Source organism: Hippopotamus amphibius, chromosome 14, assembly GCF_030028045.1.
Source record: "Hippopotamus amphibius kiboko isolate mHipAmp2 chromosome 14, mHipAmp2.hap2, whole genome shotgun sequence".
NCBI lineage: Eukaryota > Metazoa > Chordata > Mammalia > Artiodactyla > Hippopotamidae > Hippopotamus > Hippopotamus amphibius.
In genome coordinates, this window is record NC_080199.1 from 14,588,430 (window position 1) to 14,608,038 (window position 19,609).

Below are 19,609 nucleotides of genomic sequence, written 5' to 3' on the forward strand. Positions count from 1 at the left end.
GGCCCTGGGATGTTACAGTTGGAGAACCTCCCACAGCCCCTTGTTTGGTGCTGATGTGGGCAGGTTGCCGGAGAGCTGGCACTTATCTCCTTCCGCCAGCTTTCTCCAGGTCTTCACCACAGCTGAGGGGATGTTTCTGAGCAGACGGGGCTGATACAGTCTGCACCTCCCTTTTCCATCTTTTGGGTGGGTGTCTGAGCTCAGAGCACGCCCTTTGGTAGAGTTTGCAGCAGGTGCTGGAACGTGGGCGCCTAGGTTCTGTGCCTTGCGCGGGTAGTTCCCCTACCTGCCTCATCAGCTGTGCCTGGGGCCTCGCCTCACCCCTGCGTGTGACCCCTGGCAGCCTCCAGCCTCGCCGCCCCTTCGTCCTGCTGCCCCGCACCGCCCCTGACTCCAGGCCCCAGGCGCCTGTGGCAGAAGTGCAGAGCCTGCAGCCGCGGGGGTCCAGGACCCGGCGGGCCACCGGCGCTCCACTGCCAGAAGCAGGTGGTTCTCCGGCTCCCTAGGAGCAGACCTCGCTGTGGCTGAGCCTCCAGCATCCCCGCTGGCACCTCCAGCAGCAGCTGCAGTGGCACTGCCGCCAGAGCAAGATGCAGCCCGTGTCCCCGGAGCTGAAGCCCAACAGGCTGCAGGACGCAAACTTCTGCTCGCGCCTGTTCTTCTGGTGAGCGCCTTCCTGGGCTGCGACATCGTGCGGGGGCCGGTGCCTAATGCAGCCTGAGCCTTTCAGGGGCCGAGGGGAGGGTCAGGGCGAGGAGCGCTTTCCTCTGGCGCCTTGGGAGCCGGGCTACTTGTAGCCGGTGGTGCAGCCCCGCGCTGGCCGCAGGGTCCCTGCCTGCGCCCTGGCGTCCGGCGGGGCTGCGGAGTGGGGAAGAGGGCCTGGAGAGGGAACTGGTGGCGGGGTGCAGGGTCTCCCTGCCTTGCAGCTCGCAGCCCCGCCAACCTCCCTATGCCCGGGAGCAGCAAGGGCAGGAGGCAGGGAGGCTGAGAACCAAGGCTGCCCAGTGGGAATCACCGCCCAGTGGGAGAAGGCCTGGACCCCGCACTCCATCCTTAGCAGGCTCCCCCAGTACTGCTCAGAACCCACAGTTCTGAACTAAAGCTGCACCTTCCCCCGTGCCTTCCCACCCGCCAAACAAGCAGCTTATGAACAGCTTCCTTTATCTAATTAGTGCTCTGGACCAGTTGCCATCTTTCAATAATGTCCCCACCTTTTCCCATATTCTTTAGGGGACAGCTGAGTTCCAACTGTACCATGCTGCCTCTGTCCCTGTGTCTATGACCATGTTTCCCTCTCTCTCCCTCTCTCCATGTGTGTCTCACTGTATATCCTGGTACCTAGTTGTGACAGTTTCTTGTGTGTAAACAACACTGTTTTTTACTTAATGAATGGGGACATTATTCTTGAACCTGTTTTGCTTTTCCCTGGGACACACAGCCAAGCCTGGAGTATGCATTTGACCAGCCCTTTTCCTTATTGTGAATATTTCTGCCTCCACCTTTGAGGACCACTCTGGGGATGGGATCCCTGAAGCCCCTGGAGTCTTATCCGGATCTCTAGCCTTTAGAGAAGCAGGGCATGGTCTTGATGCAGGTGGTCTTCCCAGGAGTCCTATGGTCCTGAAACCACTGAAGGGTCCCTAAGCTGGGAGCAAACACAGAGATGAAAAATGGCTCAAAGAGGTGAAATTCTTAACTAAAGTTTTCCATCTAGTAGGTAGGACTACTAACGAGGTGGGCCTGAACCTTTGGGCTTTAATTGTACTTGAGTGATTATTAGATTGTTTGTTTCTGAACCCTAACCCCTTCATCCTTCCAAAATTCCATTTCCTTTTTTTTAATGGGAAGGCCTTGGGGATTCCCAGGAGATGGGAGCTCATATGCTTGTTTTGATGGTGGTGTATTCAGTGTGTGTAGCTACATCTCTTGGCCATTTGGTGGCTCTTAAGGAAAGAGGGGCCTAGAAGAAGGAATATGGTTGTGGTTACTGTAAATACTAATGAAGTAGTCAAACATCTACTTAACTTCAGGCAGGGCAAGGAACTCTCCAAGCACCTTCTGTCTGTGGATTTTCAAAATATATGTGCGTGGAAATGGGAAGGTGAGGACTTCTCATTGATTTTGGTAGACACCCATTTCTAGTATTCCTGCTGGAGTGGAAGGAGCTATTATCTTTTATTTTACATGTGAAGGCACTAAAGCAGAGAGGTTGAGTAAGTTGCCTACTATCACACAGCTAGTAAGTGATGGAGTTGGATCCCAAACCAGGCAGTCTGGCTCCCGAGCCTGTGTTGCCCTGTATGTAACTACTGTACTGAGATGTTTCAATTGGGATACTTGTTCTTAAATGCAGGGAGAAGGTGATTCCAAACACACCTTTGTTCTTGCAGGCAGGAGTTTCTCAAGGGAAGTTCTTAAAGCTCTTGCAGTTGGAGATGATGCATGTGAAACATCTTTGTTTCAGGGAGGCTGTTCTCAAAGTATGGCTCTCAGACCTGCAGCAACCTCATCACCTGGCAGCTTGTTAGAAATGCGAATTCTCCTGCATTCATTCTAGACCAATTCTGTAAAGTTAGAAACACTGGGGATGGGGTTTAAACAAGAGCTCCAGGTGATTCTGATGGAAGGTGGAGGCTGGCTAGTGCTTTAAGCCACTCCTCCCATTGGCATTGTTACTTCAGTATTCACTTTTTAAAAGGGTCCAGACTTTGTGAAGTTAGTTGATGACCATGATTTCCATCCTGTATGTAAGGTCTGAGGTACCTTAGTGATTTCCTTGTGTCCCCCACTCGCTGCCCTGGCAAAGCTGAAATGAGCCCAGCCAGGATGTGCTGCCCAGAGACAAGGCCCACCGTGTAGAGAAAAACTGAGTTTTCATCTCCTCATTGGGTATTTGCTTTTATTCTCACATTTCACCTGCTTTCTCAACTTGTGACTGATGCCAGTGATTAGCTTACTGACTTACACACAGGTAGTCCTCACATCAGAGGCTGGAATTAGGGTCTAAGGGAAGTCATGCACTATGGCTGTGGATAATTAGTGTGGATTTTAGAAAAGAATACGTTTTTCTATTTCTGTAAGAAATTTAAAACTATAGAAGAAGAATAAAGGAATAAGGATTTATTTCTATAAGCCAAGTACACTTGCTAGTCATTTGGTGGTTTCTTAGTCTTTCCCCTGGAAATCTTTGTGCACACCTGAGCGTGCACATTTTTCCATAAAATTAAATAACTTTGAATCCTGATTCCTTCTTAATTTTCTATGGTTAACATTTATTTATAGCATTAAATAATGTTCAAAGCATGAGATTTAATTGCAGTTTATGCAGTCTTTCACTTTTGTTCACCACGGTTTATTACTAATTATGGTGTGATGCGTACCCAGGACCATATATTTTGGGGCATCTTTCCTTTTTATTTATTCCCAGAAGTAGGATAACTTGTGAAAGGCTGCATTGTTTTCCATCAGATTTGAACCAATTTTCCCTTTTAACAACTGTTGTGTGCTTATTTCATTGCCATCTTTGAGTACCCAAATTACATTTTTTATAGGTGTAAAGTTATAATATCAAACAGTTGTAATTTGAATTTATTTCACTTGTAGAGATGGAACTTTTTTTGATGTCTATTGACCATTTATTTGTCTTTCTTTAAATTGCTTATTAATTGTCTATTAGATTATTTTTCCTACGAGGCATTTATATTTTTTGAAATAATTTGCAATATAATACTTTTTCAGATTTTCAGTTGTCCTTTAGGTTAGAGGGTTTAAATTATATATCATTGATAATATTCAGCTTTTCTTTTTTGTTTCTCCTATTGCTTTTGTAATATTTTTTTAAAATCCTAGCATTCCCTAAATCTCTGTAAGCATTTTATTTTAGCTCTTTTCTTATTTCATTTCTAACAATAAGGGCAGCTAGAATTTTTTGTTTAAGTGTTTGATATAAGATAGGTCCCATTTTTTCAAATAGCCCACATTCCCATCATGATTTATTGAATGATTCTTCTTCTTCCCCGTTATTGGAAGTCAGTGGCACAGTTTATGAACTGTTCAGTCTGGGGACTAGATTGTCCAGTCTGCTGAGACTCTCCCTGGCGATGTCCCCACTGTCCTGCACAGCAGGCCCCCGGGGTGTGCTCAGCATTTCTCTCCCACCCTCGTCCCAGAGGCCTGCAGGGTGGGGGTTAGTGCAGGACTTGTCCCCAGAGATGAGGCTTGAGTAGGGTCTTGGACCAGTTGCACGTGGCCCATCAGGGAGTGGTTAAATTGTAGCTCCCCCAACTCTGGCCACGTATCAATCGGTAAACTATAGCCTTGCAAAGGGAGTGGTGTTGTGGAAACTGCCACTGGTGTCAAGACAGACTCTCTGGAGAGTCTTCTTAGAGAAGCTGATGACATGAGGGGGAATGTGAACTGGCCGCAGGCTGAGATGGTTTAGAGAGGTTGGTCCTGTTAGGCCGTCAGTAAATATTGATCGTGAGTGTGTAGAAATGTTTAATTTCAAACCAGGATTCTTTGCACCTTCTTCAGAATACCGCTTGTGTGAAACTCCTTGTTCTTCATCGTCAGTCAGAAATCCAAATGTTGTAGATAGAGTCTGGGTGAGCTTTCTGGGGCTCTTTCTCTGGCCTTGTCTTTTTTCCCTTAAGTGTTTAATTTGATGAGTTTTGGTAATTTTATGCAATAGCTACAGCCCCAAGCAAGATGTAGAACATCCCAGAATGTGTAGTCAAATTTACTACCATATCCTTCTGGCAAAATAAACAGCCTAACATATTTATCTCTTGTAGTTTTTTCTTGATTTTATGGGTCTTTATAGTCCGGCCTCTGGTCAGCTAGTGTCCGCACAGATGGGTCAAGTGGATAATTTGCCTTTCTGTCTTCCAGGGGGCCCCCAGTCATGTTGACCCCCTTCCCTCTGTTGACTTGACACAACTAGGCTCTCAGATATTTCTCCAGCAAAGATGGGCTTCTGGGATCAGCGGAGGATTGCAATACGAGGTTTACAGCTGTGGAGAGCCGCATGCAGGTCCCCAAAGGGCAAGGGGAGGAGAGCACTTTTATAGAGGGGAAAGGAAGTTGGGAGGGCTGTTACGCAGTGTCCATTGCTTTTCACTGGCGGAGTCCTTGCCAGGGAAGAAGAGGAGTCTTTCTTCTTCCTGGTGGGCTCTGCTATTGTTGTAACCTCATCTATCAAAGTTATCAGAGGCTTTCTACTGGGGCCCACGTGGGATTACTTGAGCTCAGTTGTGGTGACAGCTGCTCTTTGTGTGGCAGGACTTTGTTGTGTTCAGAGCAACACTGATCCTCTCAGCTGATCCCTCAGCAGCCCAGGGAGGTGTTATCTCCACGTGTTCTCCCCAGTTTCCAGAGGCCAATGCTGAGAGGTTATGTGACTAGTTTAAGGTCATACAACCAGAAAGTGGCAAAGTCTAGACTCCAACACAGGAAGATTTCCAACTGAGGCACATCATGTGCAAATTTTTCTCATTAAGTATTTAAAATTGTGGAAAATGCACACGACATGAAATTTACCATCTTGACCATTTTTAAGCATACAGTTCAGTGTCGTTAAATATATTTACATTTTTGTGCAACCAATTTCCAGAACTCTTTCATCCTACATTAGGGTCATCAGACAGTAACTCCCCACTTCTCTTCCTCTCAGCCCCTGGCAACCACAGGGCCATGTTGTTTCCTCTGAATTTGGCTGCTCTAAGTACCTTCATTTTAGTGGAATCATAAAATATTTGTTCTCGGTGGTGCTCTAGTTTACAGTCCCACTGTCAGTGTGCAAGGGTTCCAGTTTCTTCACATCCTTGCCAACACTTCTTCTTCTTTTTTTATGGTAGCCCTTCTAATATGTGTGAGGTGGTATCTCATTGTGGTTTTGATTTGCATTTCCCTAAGGATGACTGATTTTGAGCATCCTTTCCTCTGCAAGCAGAATTTTCAAGAGAGTCTTTCAGGGCAGGGTGTCATCATCTTGGTAGGTCCCAGTGGTGATTCCCTGAGCACTTTCTGAAGGGAATAACTGTAGGATAAATGGCCTAACATGTTTTAAACCTGTTTGAGAAACAGGTTTGAGAATCTGTGGTAAAGCTCACAGATGTATACTTTTGTTTTGGAAGGAAACTCAGACCTGGGGATACTAAGGGTCGCAGAGATGCTGAACTGGAGTGGAGGGAGTGGAGCAGAGGACACTTGAGGCCCTGGGTCCTCAGTACCACTGCTGGGATTAGAATCCAATCTTCTGACTCCTGGACCGGGGATTTTTAGACGTGCCAAGCTACCAGGGTTAGCAAAGTCTGAAGCTCAGTCTCTCTTATTGCAGCTTTAACGATTCATGGACATTCATTTATTCAACAAATAATTTTTGAGCATCAACTCTGTACACATATTGTGATAGGAATAACAGAATAACAGAAATGTGATCTCTGCTTTCACAGGTTAATATTGTCTGGCCTTGGAAATTTCCTTACCCTGGCGAAATCAGTAAAATGGTGTTAATCTTTGGGCTGTCTCTGCATATTAATTATTATCATTTAATTAATGCATTATGGATTTGAATAGAGTTTGGTGGAGGATCTTCTGTACAGTTACAGGTTTTTCCCTTTATAATAAATAATTTACAGAGCAATAATTTGAGATTATGTAAATATTGTGTTCTACATCACACTTTCACCTGCTAGTTTCAATTCTATTGATAATTTTCTGACTCCATTGTTCCTTTTATGTTTGTTTGCATTTGTTTGTAAGAGCGTTCCTTTCTCTCGTTTATGTAGCACTAAGGGTTCATGGATTCTTTCATTATTTAATGGGTTAAGATTCATTGCCATTTATTTATTTTGATATACAAAGTATCCCAGGTTTGTGTAGTGAGAGCCATTCAAGCTGGCTTCCTTGTCCTTCCTATATAACCTCATGATTCCTTGAGCACTTCCTTATTTTATGGTGCAAGATGTCCCAGACCTGTCTTGTACTTTCTCTGCCTGTTGGTCTTGGCCTGTAGACAGTGATGCTGTTGCTGGGAATGCCTGGGGCACTGCTCACCTGGGCCCCTCCTAGTTACAGCAGCCCCCACGGACAGTCCCCCTTTAGAGCCATGCTGTGCCTGGACTGGCTCTTATGGTTTTCATGGCTGTGAGACACGTCTCAGCAACAACCATCAGGGAACTTTATCAGTCACATGTCCCGGAGGGTACAGGGCACACCTGAGGCCACACAGTGAGGTCCTGGGGGAGAGAGAGAGAACATGAGCAAGCTTGGACTTGGAGTTCTGCCTTTTTGGGGTTTAGGGTGGGGTGGCTAGGATTTCTTGGGTTCACTCTTTACTGGTGAATTTAAAACAAAACAGCGGGAATTAAACTGCGGGAAGGGAGAAGCAAGCAGTCAGTGAGATGGTCTGGTATCGGGTCAGCCAGAGCTCTCTAAAAATGAGAAATTAGTGGGTGGGGTGGCCTGACTCTTTATCTAGTTGCGTAGCTGGCATGCGTTCATTGGAGATGGATGTCATTGGAGATGGATGTCATTGAAGAGGATGTCTCCAAAACTTGATGTCAGACACGTACGTTGCAATTAAAAAAGCTAATTATCAGGTGCTGACACACACTGCCCCAACCTTGGAACCAGCCATTGCTTCAAGGAGCCTTGGTCCCTATCAGGGAGGAGGGATATTAAAAAGTCAAGATCTGGGTGAAAGGGGCTAAAAGGCACAAATTTCCAGTTATAAAATAAGTAAGTTTGGGGGATGTAATGTCCAGTATGGTGACTGTAGTTAATGATAGTGTATTGCATATTTGAAAGCTGCTGAAAATTCTCATCTTACACACAAAATATTGTAATCGTGTATATTAAAAAAAAAAAAACCCAAGATCCAGGGGGCTGGAATCCTCTTTGCTACCAGTGTGTCATTGCTTCTAGGGTCTTTCAGGATATAGAGCTAGGGAGTGTGTCTGTGTGTCTCTGTGTAAGCACATATCTAATTTGTTTTCCCATATCTCTTTCTATATTTTTTTTACGAAGCCCATGACTGTAGGATTCTAATTAGACGATGCTCTGTAGCGTGGAGGTATGTCACTCTCGTTTTCTCTTAATTTTTAACAGGTGGCTAAACCCCTTGTTTAAAATTGGTCGTAAGCGAAAATTAGAAAAAGATGACATGTACTCAGTGCTTCCGGAAGATGGCTCCAGGCACCTTGGGGAAGAGCTGCAAGGGTGAGCAGCAGGCAGAGAGGAGAAGGGGAAGGAGGAGTGAGAACGTCTCCGTGTGGCTCACGGTTTGGAGTGGGTTTCGCCTCCTCCGGGCTCTTCTGGAGCCTCCTTCCCCTGACACTGCACGCTCACCCCCCTCAGGCTGAGCCCGGGCTTAGTCCCCTTTGGAGGCTGGGGGCCCCGTGTTTCCTGTGCGTTTGTGGACGTGGGGGGAGCCAGCAGCCCAGGCCCTGGACGCCGAGCTCTGTCCCCGGAGGTGGTGTCCCTGGAGGAGGCTGTCTGCCCTCTTGGGCTGCTCATGGTGCTGTGACTCCAGCAAAGCTTGGCAGGAACTTGTTTCCTTGAGACTGGGACGCTTCCCCTCAAAGGTGTTTTCCTGTTGCTTCAGGGTCTGCAGGGCTCATCTTTCAGGAGCCCTGCGAGCAATTAGCCAGGCTTTATGGGGCAGCCACACAGCGCCCTGTAGTAAAGGCTTCTCCTCCCCTCTGTCACCTCCCCCCTTTGCCTGTGGCGGGGCTGTTCTTTACTGTGCTTTGTTTCTCATCGCAGGTACTGGGACCAAGAAGTTCTGAGAGCCGAGAAGGACGCACGGGAGCCTTCTTTAACGAAAGCAATCATAAAGTGTTACTGGAAATCCTATTTAGTTTTGGGAATTTTTACATTTCTTGAGGTAAAAGGTGTTACACACAGTGCGTTGCTTTTCAGTGTATGCGGATCAGCACTGAGATGGACGGGACGGGTGGGAGAGAGGCCAGTGGTTTAAGGTGTGAGGATCAGTCTTGTCTAGGAAACATGGTGTAGCTCAGTGGTTGTATTTATCTTTAAAGGGACAGATACTTAAAGGACTGGACCTCCGGCAGATTATTATTTTTCTTTTAACCAATTAAAACATAGTGTCATGGGCGGATGGCCCTGAAATGGAAAGATATTTTATACCATGTTAGGACATTGTTGGTGATCAGTAAATGATATAAATGCTGAGTGATTCTTGACCAAAAGAAGATCCTACAACCTCAAGGAATATGTGCCCTGTGGGCTGGAGGAAGTAAATTTGGACCAGAGCCCCAATAGCATAAGACATTTTACAGGCGCTCAGCAAATAATTGTTAAGTTGACCAGGTCACATCTGAGAAATGCTTTCCTAAGGAAGTATCATTGCCTCTCCCCTTCCAGAGGAACAGAACCTGGGACCCTGTGTCTGGGCTGGAGCTGCCCAGAGCTCCCAAGAGCACACCCTTTCCCGGGCTGCCCCCTTCCCAGTGGGCTGGGCACTGAGACCCAAAGCCCCCCGAGGGGAGGAGCTAGAGCTGCACCATGAATTGTGGAGACTTTGTGCACCACCCGTGCTGGATTCTGTCCCTGGTTGTGGAAGGAAGCGACAATGTCTCCTAACTCATTCGTTTAGAATTTTAATTTTTGCCTTGGGGAAGAGATGATTGCTAGTATTTCTTCCAGACCAGCACCTGCAGTGTATGGCAGATGGAGCACTGTGGAAGATATCATTTTTTTAGCTTGGCTTCTGCTGTGTTTAAGTTTTTTTTTAAAGATGAATTTTTTTTTAAGATTATTTATTTATTTATGGCTGCATTGGGTGTTCATTGCTGCACGCTGGCTTTCTCTAGTTGCGGTGAGCAGGGGCTACTCTTCATTGAGGTGCATGGGCTTCTCATTGCGGTAGCTTCTCTTGTTGCGGATCATGTGGGCTTTACTAGTTGTGGCGTGTGGCTCAGTTGTTTTGGCTCGTGGGCTGTAGAGTGTAGGCTTAGTAGTTGTGGCACATGGGCTTAATAGCTCCGTGGCACGTGGGATCTTCCCAGCCCAGGGATTGAACCCTTGTCCTCTGCATTGGCAGGTGGATTCTTAAGCACTGTGCCACCAGCGAAGTCTCTGCTGTGTTTAATTTTTGACTCCAAGGAACATCCTAGCTTCTAGTGGGTAAAGGTATATTGACACAGTGCCCCATGGGGCTGAGAGCCTGGGAACCAGGCTGAAAGCCTGGTTTATTTGTGATACTCCAACAGAAGCTGGACTCTGTTCTCTTGATTGACTAACACATGCATTTCTGGTTGGGAAAGATTGGATGTTTTTGTGCCAATGTCTCCATTCATAAAGGTTCTTAAAGCAGAAGGTAATAGCAAGAGCGTGCCTCTCTTACATGAACCACCTTGACCTTCTGTTGGGCTAAGACATTGAGAGGAGAGAGGACAGCAGGGCTTGTTCAAATGGAAGCAAGTTTCTTACCCTTCCCCTGCCACCTTTTTCCTTATTCATCTTCGGCCAAGACTCACTTGGTATTTTGCCACATGTGTCCTAAAGCTCTGGGTTTGATATTTATTGAGCATCCACAGTGTACTGAGCACAAGGTACTAAGGCTTTATTGCTTTGAACGTAAAATTTTGGCTTAAGGTTAAAAGCGTTTTCTGCTTGTCTTATAGGAGATAGTGCATCTGTGTATATTTTTTTTAGATTAGTCATGAATATAGCATTTTGTCAAAATGCCTTTTTAACATGCTAATAATAAAAGTAAAACTTGTGTTAAGGAAAACTGGTATGGCTTATATTTCTAATTAAGGCTTTTTTCTTTTAGGAAGGCACCAAAGTAGTTCAGCCCATGTTTTTGGGGAAAATTATTAGTTATGTTGAAAACTACGATCCCACCGATTCTGCCGCTTTGTACGAAGCCTACGGCTATGCTGCAGGGCTGAGTGCCTGCGTGCTGGTCTGGGCCATCCTGCACCACTTGTACTTCTATCACATTCAGCGTGTGGGCATGAGGCTAAGAGTAGCCGTGTGCCATATGATTTATCGCAAGGTAAGTGTCACTTGGTACCAAAGTGTGTACCTTCCCTGAAACATCAGAAGCAATATAGGAAACTTCTCTGTAAATTAAAATTTTGTAACTGGGGTCATTTACACCTTTCTAGAGGAGCTTGCTATTTGCATCAAGCTGATTTTGTTCTTGTTGTTTATGCAAGCTTTACCAATATATAATGAAAAGTTTTCTTTTGATACCAGGTCAAGGCTGCCTTTGATAACTTTTATCCACAGGCGGTTGTGTAATATCCACTAAATTTGTAATGAAATCTAATTTAAAAATAAGTATCAAAAGTATTACATTGATTTTTCAATGTTTTCATGCCTAAATCTCATAGTGGTATTTATGGAAATTTTGTTGTTCATTAAAACCTTCTTTTACAGCAAAGTTGTACTTAAAAGGGAACTTCAGTGTTTGCATCTATAAAATTAGATCTAGGAGCAAAGAATGTCTTTGAGAAAGGGAAAGATTACATTTTTAAATGACCCATCTAATCATGTTGAATATAATTGTGTTAACTAAAGAAAAATGTAAATGGAACCCATGCCAAATACAGACTCACTCACTGTGTTTTCTAGTTATGATTGTTTTTAATGGTATTAAAGAATATAGTTGAGTGTTTGGGTAAAATTTGAAATTTTATGCTGATTTTAGTAATTTTGGAGATAATTTGTTGCTATTCGTTCAAGTTATTTTTTTAATACAATATTTCCTTTTTTTCTTCAGTATGCATTATAGCACTTTTAGTAAGACCTGATTTGATGTGTTCAGTGATTTTGTATTGAGAAATGCCGCAAAATTATTCCAGAGTTTACCCCAGTCTTAACTAGTGTAAAAAGAGTAAGGATGTCAGGTGTCTTTCCAAAGGAACTGCTACAGATACACCAGTGTCAAGAGCTGAAGGGCTCTTTATAAACTTGATCCTGGATATCTTTTTGCCTTGGGCTGTTTGCTTTTTTTTTTAGTTCTTATTTAACTGTATTTTATACTTGCAATTTACTGAAAGAGTAGATCTTGAGTGTCCTTACCACACACACAAAAGGATAATTACATGTGATGATGGATATGTAATTGGTTTTCCTATAGTAATCATTTCCCAATGTATATTTATATCAAACATCATTTTGCACATATTAAATATATATAATTTTTATTAAAAATAAATAAAATTCTTATTGAAAGCTAAAACCAAACAATTTAAATTGAAATTGTTGCTTCTTTTACCTAATTGCTACTTATCTACATCTTCTTTTTCTTGGGAATACTTTTCTCGGCAAAATTCTAGGTGTCTTCTCCTCATTTTTCCTTGAGCAGAGTCCTGTTAATCTCGGGGCTGTGTGGACCCAGGGGCATGGCATCTCACTGTCTGTTTTGGCCACAGCCCGTGAGCCTGGTTTCCTCCTGGGTGATGTGCCCTCTAGTTAGGGGTCCTCATTGTCATCCATCATCATCTTTGTTGTTCTGTCTCACCTTCTACATTTAGGAGACAGATACTCAGATTCCCCCACAAATTAGCTTGATGTTTGTCTTTCCTGGCCTGTGGTGGTCTTCCCCATGGCCAGGCTACAGTCAATCTGCTGTCCAATGATGTGAACCATGCTTAGCTCCCATAAATATGCAGGAAATTTCACCAGAACTGCACTGTCAAAACCTTAAGTTAGATTTGAGATGATTGTTTCATCAAAGAAAGTTTGCGCTTTGCTGCACAGGGGAGCCATTGTCCGCCTGTGTTTCTTCCTCATCTCACTAACATTCTGGAACGTCACCTTTGGGAAGTCTGACCTGACATGATTGCTTTTGTGAATGTAAACGTCTCCCAAGGTGTTCATTTACCGGCCTTATTTTGCCTAAAAGAGTTGTCCCTGTACAAAGTCAGGAACTGCTGGGGTTAAACCACAGACATAAGCTGAAATTCCAGAAATGTAGGAAAGAACAATTTCTTCATGCACAGCCTCGCATCCAGAGTCCTGGATGGTGCAGAAATAAGACACTTCTTTGCAGGTTACAGGTGGGCTGATTCCTTCAGGCAAAAGCTGGTGCTGCAGAGCAGCTCTGGACACTTGTGGTTTATGCTGAGGCCCCACCTCCTCATCCCTGGTCCTGGGAGAAACCAGGTTGGGGGTTGGAAATGGAATGGCTGCTAAATCCATAGTCATAGTTTGTAATGTCGAATGATCTTGTGGGATGTATCGTATATAAAAATGACGTGTCATTTATTTACCTTTCCACAGCTTTGGTAAAATTACTTTTGGCTTTAGATCACTCATTTTTTAAAAGTGTTGTGGTAAAATATACACAACATAAAGTGTACCGTTTTAACTCTTTTCGAGTGCACTGTTAAGTGACGTTAGGTACATTCACATTGTTGTGGAAAGATCACCGCTATTCGTCTACAGAACTTTTCTTCTTCCCAAACTGAACCTCTGCGCCCATTAAGCACTAACACCCTTCTCCCCTCAGCCACCACCATCCTGCCGCTTCTCTCTATGAATCTGACTACTCTAGGTACCTCATATAAGTGCTTGTCATTTTATGTCTATATGTCTGTCTATTTTATGTCTGTATCACCATAGGAATCCAATTCTCTGTTTCCTTCTTTTATTTCAGGCCCTTCGCCTGAGTAGCCTGGCCATGGGCAAGACCACCACAGGCCAGATAGTCAACCTGCTGTCCAACGATGTGAACAAGTTTGATCAGGTAAGCTGCCCCTGAGGGATCCTCTTCCATTTCCTGTCCTTCTTACTGGGTTTAGCTTATGGGGATGCCAGGTGCCCATGTTTGGTGTCAGCCAGGATTCTGTTGAGGACATAAGACAAGAGTTCGTTTTATCGAACTCTCATTACGTGTGTGTGCAAATTAGATGTGATAGTGTGTGTTATCCCATAGATGAGAGTTCTGTTTTTCCAATAATAGACAGCAGTGTTCTTGCCCAGCTTGGTGAGTGTCCCTAAGGGTCCTCCTGGGGGGGCCCTTCTCGGCACGCTGTGTTGGTGTTGCTGGCTGAACTGTCCTCCTCCTCCTCTGGGTGAGGAACACCTGGTGAGCAGGGATTGTTCTTTCCTGTGCCCTGTACGGTGCCTGCTGCGTAGGGAGCCTTCGATAAATAGTGCCAAGTGGGTTGGAACATAGCCAGACACAACCTGCTCTCTGCTGTACCCCCACACTTTTTTTCTGACACTTACCTTGTGAATAGATCACCTTTTACCCAGGGGTTGTAGCTGTTGGTCAGATCTATGTTGCGCGAGACCCCTTCTCTGTGAATTATCCATTCATCAAACATGAAGTAAGGCCCCTACTCAGTTTCAGGGATGAGTAAGCCTTCGTTTCTGCCCTGGAAAAGCCACAGCCTGTCAGGGAGGTAAGTACACAAATAAATAGTGGAGAGTGTGGTAGGTACCATAATATAGGCTTTCCTGGGGTGCCGGGGAGCCCCAGGGGAGATGGGGGCTGAATTTTGGGGCAGAGAGAATTTGGAGAAGCCCTGAGCTCATCTTCGGGGTGAACAAAATCAACAGCCTTCCTTCAGTGCTGCTGGTCTGGTTCTCCCTGGGCATCCCTGAAGCTGGCCCTGTGCTGCTCTGGAGCAGTGTCATCTGAGGTGGGTGCTTGGATTTCTGCTTCAGCAGGTGTAAAACCCACTGAGGTCATGTCTGTTTAGGTTCCTGTCTGTTTCTTCAGAGCAGATTGTTTCCATACTGTGTCCTTACTGGTTTTGTTTTTATACAGTCCTAAGAAGGCTTTGTCTTTGTCTTTTAAGGTAATGATGTTCTTGCACTTTCTGTGGGTGGGGCCACTGCAGGCTATCGCAGTGACGGCCCTGCTCTGGATGGAAACAGGAATATCATGTCTTGCTGGGATGGCGGTTCTCATGATTCTTCTGCTTTTGCAAAGCTACATCGGGAAGCTGTTTTCATCACTCTGGTAAGAGACACACTGGTTTAAAAAACAGGTAACAGTAAAGCAATTATATTCCAATAAAGAGCTTAGAACACAAACAAACAAAAAACAAAACAGGTAACATCTACCAACCCTAAACTTCAATTAAAAAAAAAGAGGTAAGCTATATTTGGTAACATCCATGGTCTGCTTGATGTTTTTGTTCAAAAACAAAACAAATGCCTTCTCGGATCTCTTCTTTGTGTGTTTTGTAGACCCTCTGGCTTAGCCAGTGGAGGCTCCAGCCTTGAGCTGAAGGCTGATCTTGCAGCGGGAAAGGTGGCGGCATTCCCTGGCTCCTCCTGGCACCGCACCTGAATAGGCAGAGTGTCCTTAAGCAGAACTTACCCACGTCCACGTTTTTTAAACCTTATTAAATAGTACTTGTCTCATAACACCATTTGTAGCTGCATATGTTTTTGTTATGCTTAAGTTAGAGTGATTTTCTGGTATGTATGTTCATGTCTTTGTTTTAATTCAGTGTTTCCATTAATATGTAAGTGCTCAAGGACAAGGTTGATCTTAATTATGTGTTTATAAAGCCACACATTCCCAGCAGCGTATGATAGAAAAGTGGCTGGTGGTGAAGGGTCTAATGGTGAGGAGTTAGACCTGAGAGGGCTGGAGGTGGGTCATGGTCCAGGATGTCAGGTGATGGAGATGTTGTGCCGTTTGAAGCTAGTTGACTTTGTGTGTGTGTGTGTGTGTGTGTGCATGTGCCTTTTTGCATGGTGTCTTTCTCTACTTGGGATTTCCTTTCCTCTCTTGGCTGTGGGGAGATGTTCCTTATCCTTTGAGGCCCTGTCCCATTGCTACCAGGTCTCTGAAGCTTTTCTTTGTCTCCTTTCCCAGGGGAATTTCTAGCCCCTTCTTTTCTGCTCCCAGCACTTTACTCCTATTTTATTACAGCACAGACACTGTCTTCCTGTTAGATTCCTTTCTGCCTTCCCTATCTGACCACGACCTCCTTGGGCAGACGGTTTGTATCTGACTCATTTCAGGTCTTCCTGAGCTGATACTGCAAGTTCTCCAAGTTACTTCTTGAATTGGGCTGAATGGTTGACTTCCTACTTGAAGTGTTTTTCTCCATTTGTGCTTTGAGTAGGACCTGCCTGTGTTGTCAGCACAGAAGAGCTGTAGGGAATCATTTGACCCCTGGTCCCTTCCTGTGCCCTCTGCTGCTGCTGCTATGGAAAGCTGGGCTGTGCTCACTAAGGCTTATCTCACGTCTGTCCCCTTAGGAGTAAGACCGCAGCTTTCACAGACGACAGGATCAGAACCCTGAGCGAAGTTATAACTGGCATCAGAATGATAAAAATGTATGCTTGGGAGAAGTCATTAGCAGACCTTATTACTGGTTGGAGAAGGTATGTTTTTATGTATATCAAACCGTATTTTTGTACTTTTTTATTTACTGTTTTTACTGAATGAATTTAGAAGTCTTACCAAGATTGCACATTATGGTGAACTTAAATACTATCCACTCCACCCCCTTGCATGTGGCAGGGAGTTTAGGTAGAATAGAGGAGTATTTAATTTCAACCTGCTTTTCCATTTACCATCTTCTTAAAGGAAAAAATATATGTGCTGCTTACTTATACCAAAATGAAATTCCAAATATTTCTTAATACCACAAATCCCAAATAAACACTGATTCTAGGATGTTAGTATTCGAGACAATGATATTTAAAAGAAAACAGTAATTTATGTTAATATAGCACAAATGGGCAGATTATGGAGATTGGGTATACTTGTATCAGGCCAAACGAATCAGTATTATTCATTCCACATAGAGCCATAAAAACACTTTGTTTTGCTTTTTGTTTTTTTTTTTGCTTTGCTTTATGTTTGTAGAATTTTTTCCATCTTTCATTTAAATATCTGAAAAGTGTTTATCCTCCAGCACGGGGTACTTAGCATTCTCCGGCAGCTCCCTGTCACCTCTCACCTTGCACCTTTGTGGGGGCCCCTCCCTCTGCTGGGAAGACACTCCCATCTTCCTTCTTCTCTGGCCTCCGCCAGGCCTGACTGACTCCCGCTCATCTTCTCAGGTTCCACGTGTGTGTGACTTGCCCTGACTCCCCTGCTCCGAGTCACACGCCTCTGCTCTGTGCTCTGTGGGGGCTGCGCTGGCTCCTCTGTCTAATGTCTTGGTGTCTCACAATTTTGGGGTTGCTTAGTCTCTTCCCCACGAGTTCATGAGCTCCTGGAGGGGACGGGCTGTGACGTTCTGTCATCAGTGAGGAGCCCAGTACAGGACTTATGGTTATGAATACTTGTTGAATGAATGTTCAAACCCAGTCTAATTGACCCAGAAAGTTTAAAAGTGTGACATGAAGCCTCCATTTAGTTGGAGAGTGAGGTGGTGATGCAGGGTGTGGTCCTTGTGTCGGGCAGACCCCCGGGTGTGCACTGTGTAGTGTCTGCATGACGTGAGGGATGGTTTATCTTAATCTGCGTCTACTCCCTAGAAAGGGGCCTCTCACACAGGGCACTGAATTCATGTCTTGGATGTCAAGGCTTCTTTTAAAACCTATTTCCTACTCTCTTTTCCAGGAAAGAAATTTCCAAGATTCTGAGAAGTTCCTTCCTTAGAGGAATGAATTTGGCATCATTTTTTGCTGTAAGCAAAGTCATGGTTTTTGTCACCTTCATCACCAATGAGCTGCTTGGCAATGTGATCACAGCCAGCCAAGTGTTTGTGGTGGTGACGCTGTACGAGGCTGTGCGGTTGACGGGCACCCTCTACTTCCCCATGGCCGTGGAGAAGGTGTCAGAGGCAGTCGTCAGCATCCGAAGAATCAAGGTTTGGTGACAAATAATTTTTGAAGTTGTAGGTGGATTTTATGTAAAATGTCTCCTTTTATTTGGTGTCCCTGTGTTCCTGTTAGGTGAGGTTTAACTCTCTCAGTGCCAAAGCTGATTGTCATTCCAAAATATCTTACATACTCCCCTCTCTTCTTAGGTAGAGTGCATTACGAATATGAGTTCCCTGCTCCTTTATGGGCTGTGGTATAAATAGCTGCGGCACAGGGTTCTTGGTATAAAGTGATGATTACAGGCTGATTAAAATGACTGAAAGCAGAAGAAGCAAATGTCATCTCCTGTGCTAACTTGAATGACTAGGTAGTGACTGTGTTGAGTCCTGGTGTGAATAGGATTCTTCTCTGGGCCGGGAGGGAAAGACATTGCTGAGAGGTCCCTGCAACTTGGGCAGGAGAAGGGCCTCAGATTCACTTAGGTCTCTGTGTTTAAACATGGGTTCTTTCCTCTATAGATGCTTTGCTTGTTGATGTCTGAGCATGCCTTTTGCATCTGCCGTTTCCTCCCTGTCCTCTTTTCACTTACTGCTTAATCCTCTCTCTCTGGCTGCCCTCTGCCTGTCAAATCTGTGATTCCCACAATACTCACTGCCTCCTTTTCCTAACTAACTGTCCCTGAATTGCCAGGGGCAAATAATTTACATCACCAAGATAAGGGCTTGGCACACAGCAGGTGCTTGAGTATTCCTGTGTTTATGAATAGGTCTCACATGATAAACTGGCTCTGTGAGCCGGCCTGGGCATGAGCTTGAGTGTCTGGACTTTATAAAAAATCTAATCTGTTTTGTTCCTACTTCTCCACAGTGATGGACGGCCAGTAATAGATCTCTAGTGAAGTTAGATAACTCTGGGTGTGATTATATTTTATTTCTCAGTCTTGCCATAAAAGCTGAAATTTTTTTGTCATGAAGTTTCTGTACTATAAAAAACTATGACCCATAAGACAGATGAGTCATATGGGGTCAATTCTGGTCTCCTGAGTTTATCATTCTTTTTGATGGGAGCTTCTAGCAACCCTGTTAAGGGGTAGTCCATGCAGTTCAGTAAAATTTATTTTATGAAGCTCTCGCATCTTGAAAGAGAACATTTAGGAATATCCTTGGACCATAGGGATGTTCTAAGGTCACATGGTAACTTGTCCAGATGGAGGCTTCACACGTGTGTCGTGCTGCTGGGGTTTTGTTATTGCTGCCGCAGCCGCTGTCTTCAGTCGCTGCTGCCAGGGCTCCCTGTGTGGTCCAGGCGCTCCTGAAGCCTTTACAGGTCATCTCATTTAATCCTGACAACAATTGAATGGGATAAGCATCAGTGTCCCCACTTTACCGATAAGGAAACAGGTTCCTATATCAGGCGAAATAGCTCACCCATCCTCATATAGCTTGTAAGTGACAGAACTGGGATTCTGCCCAAAGCCTGGTTTTTTAAACCATTGTTACATTGCCCTCCTAGTACCTTCTGGCATGTGGACTATCTCCTTAAGTGTTTTGATCATCTTACATTGCCCTCCTAGTACCTTCTGGCATGTGGACTATCTCCTTAAGTGTTTTGATCATCTAGTCTTACTCTGAAGACCTTCAAAAGTTCCCTATTTCTTTCAAAATCAAAATTTTAAAATCTTGGCTCCACTGACCACTCTGTTTGTTCCCCAGCTCAGGACCCTTCACTCTGGCAGGGAAGGGAGGCTGTCTGTGACCTGCCACATTCATCCCTCCTTTTGGTCTTGATTCACTCTGTTCGGCCCCCTGGGCTGCCTTCTCTTCTGTCCTTGATTTAAGCAAATGCTGCTGAGCCTGCAGCAGCCCCATGACCCTCTCCCAGC

The 19,609-nt window shown here is 44.8% G+C and overlaps 1 protein-coding gene across 1 annotated transcript in view; it reads left to right on the top strand.

Moving 5' to 3' along the window:
• The first annotated feature begins 590 nt into the window (after window positions 1–590).
• LOC130835857 (ATP-binding cassette sub-family C member 4-like) overlaps window positions 591–19,609 on the top strand; it is a 148,323-nt gene continuing 129,304 nt past the window's right edge. Inside the window, exons 1-8 of the mRNA XM_057707725.1 lie at window positions 591–664; window positions 8,110–8,220; window positions 8,767–8,887; window positions 10,805–11,029; window positions 13,640–13,729; window positions 14,790–14,953; window positions 16,210–16,335; window positions 17,525–17,774. Of these exons, the coding sequence (XP_057563708.1) occupies window positions 591–664; window positions 8,110–8,220; window positions 8,767–8,887; window positions 10,805–11,029; window positions 13,640–13,729; window positions 14,790–14,953; window positions 16,210–16,335; window positions 17,525–17,774 (1,161 nt within the window). The remainder of the gene's footprint in view (window positions 665–8,109; window positions 8,221–8,766; window positions 8,888–10,804; window positions 11,030–13,639; window positions 13,730–14,789; window positions 14,954–16,209; window positions 16,336–17,524; window positions 17,775–19,609) is intronic.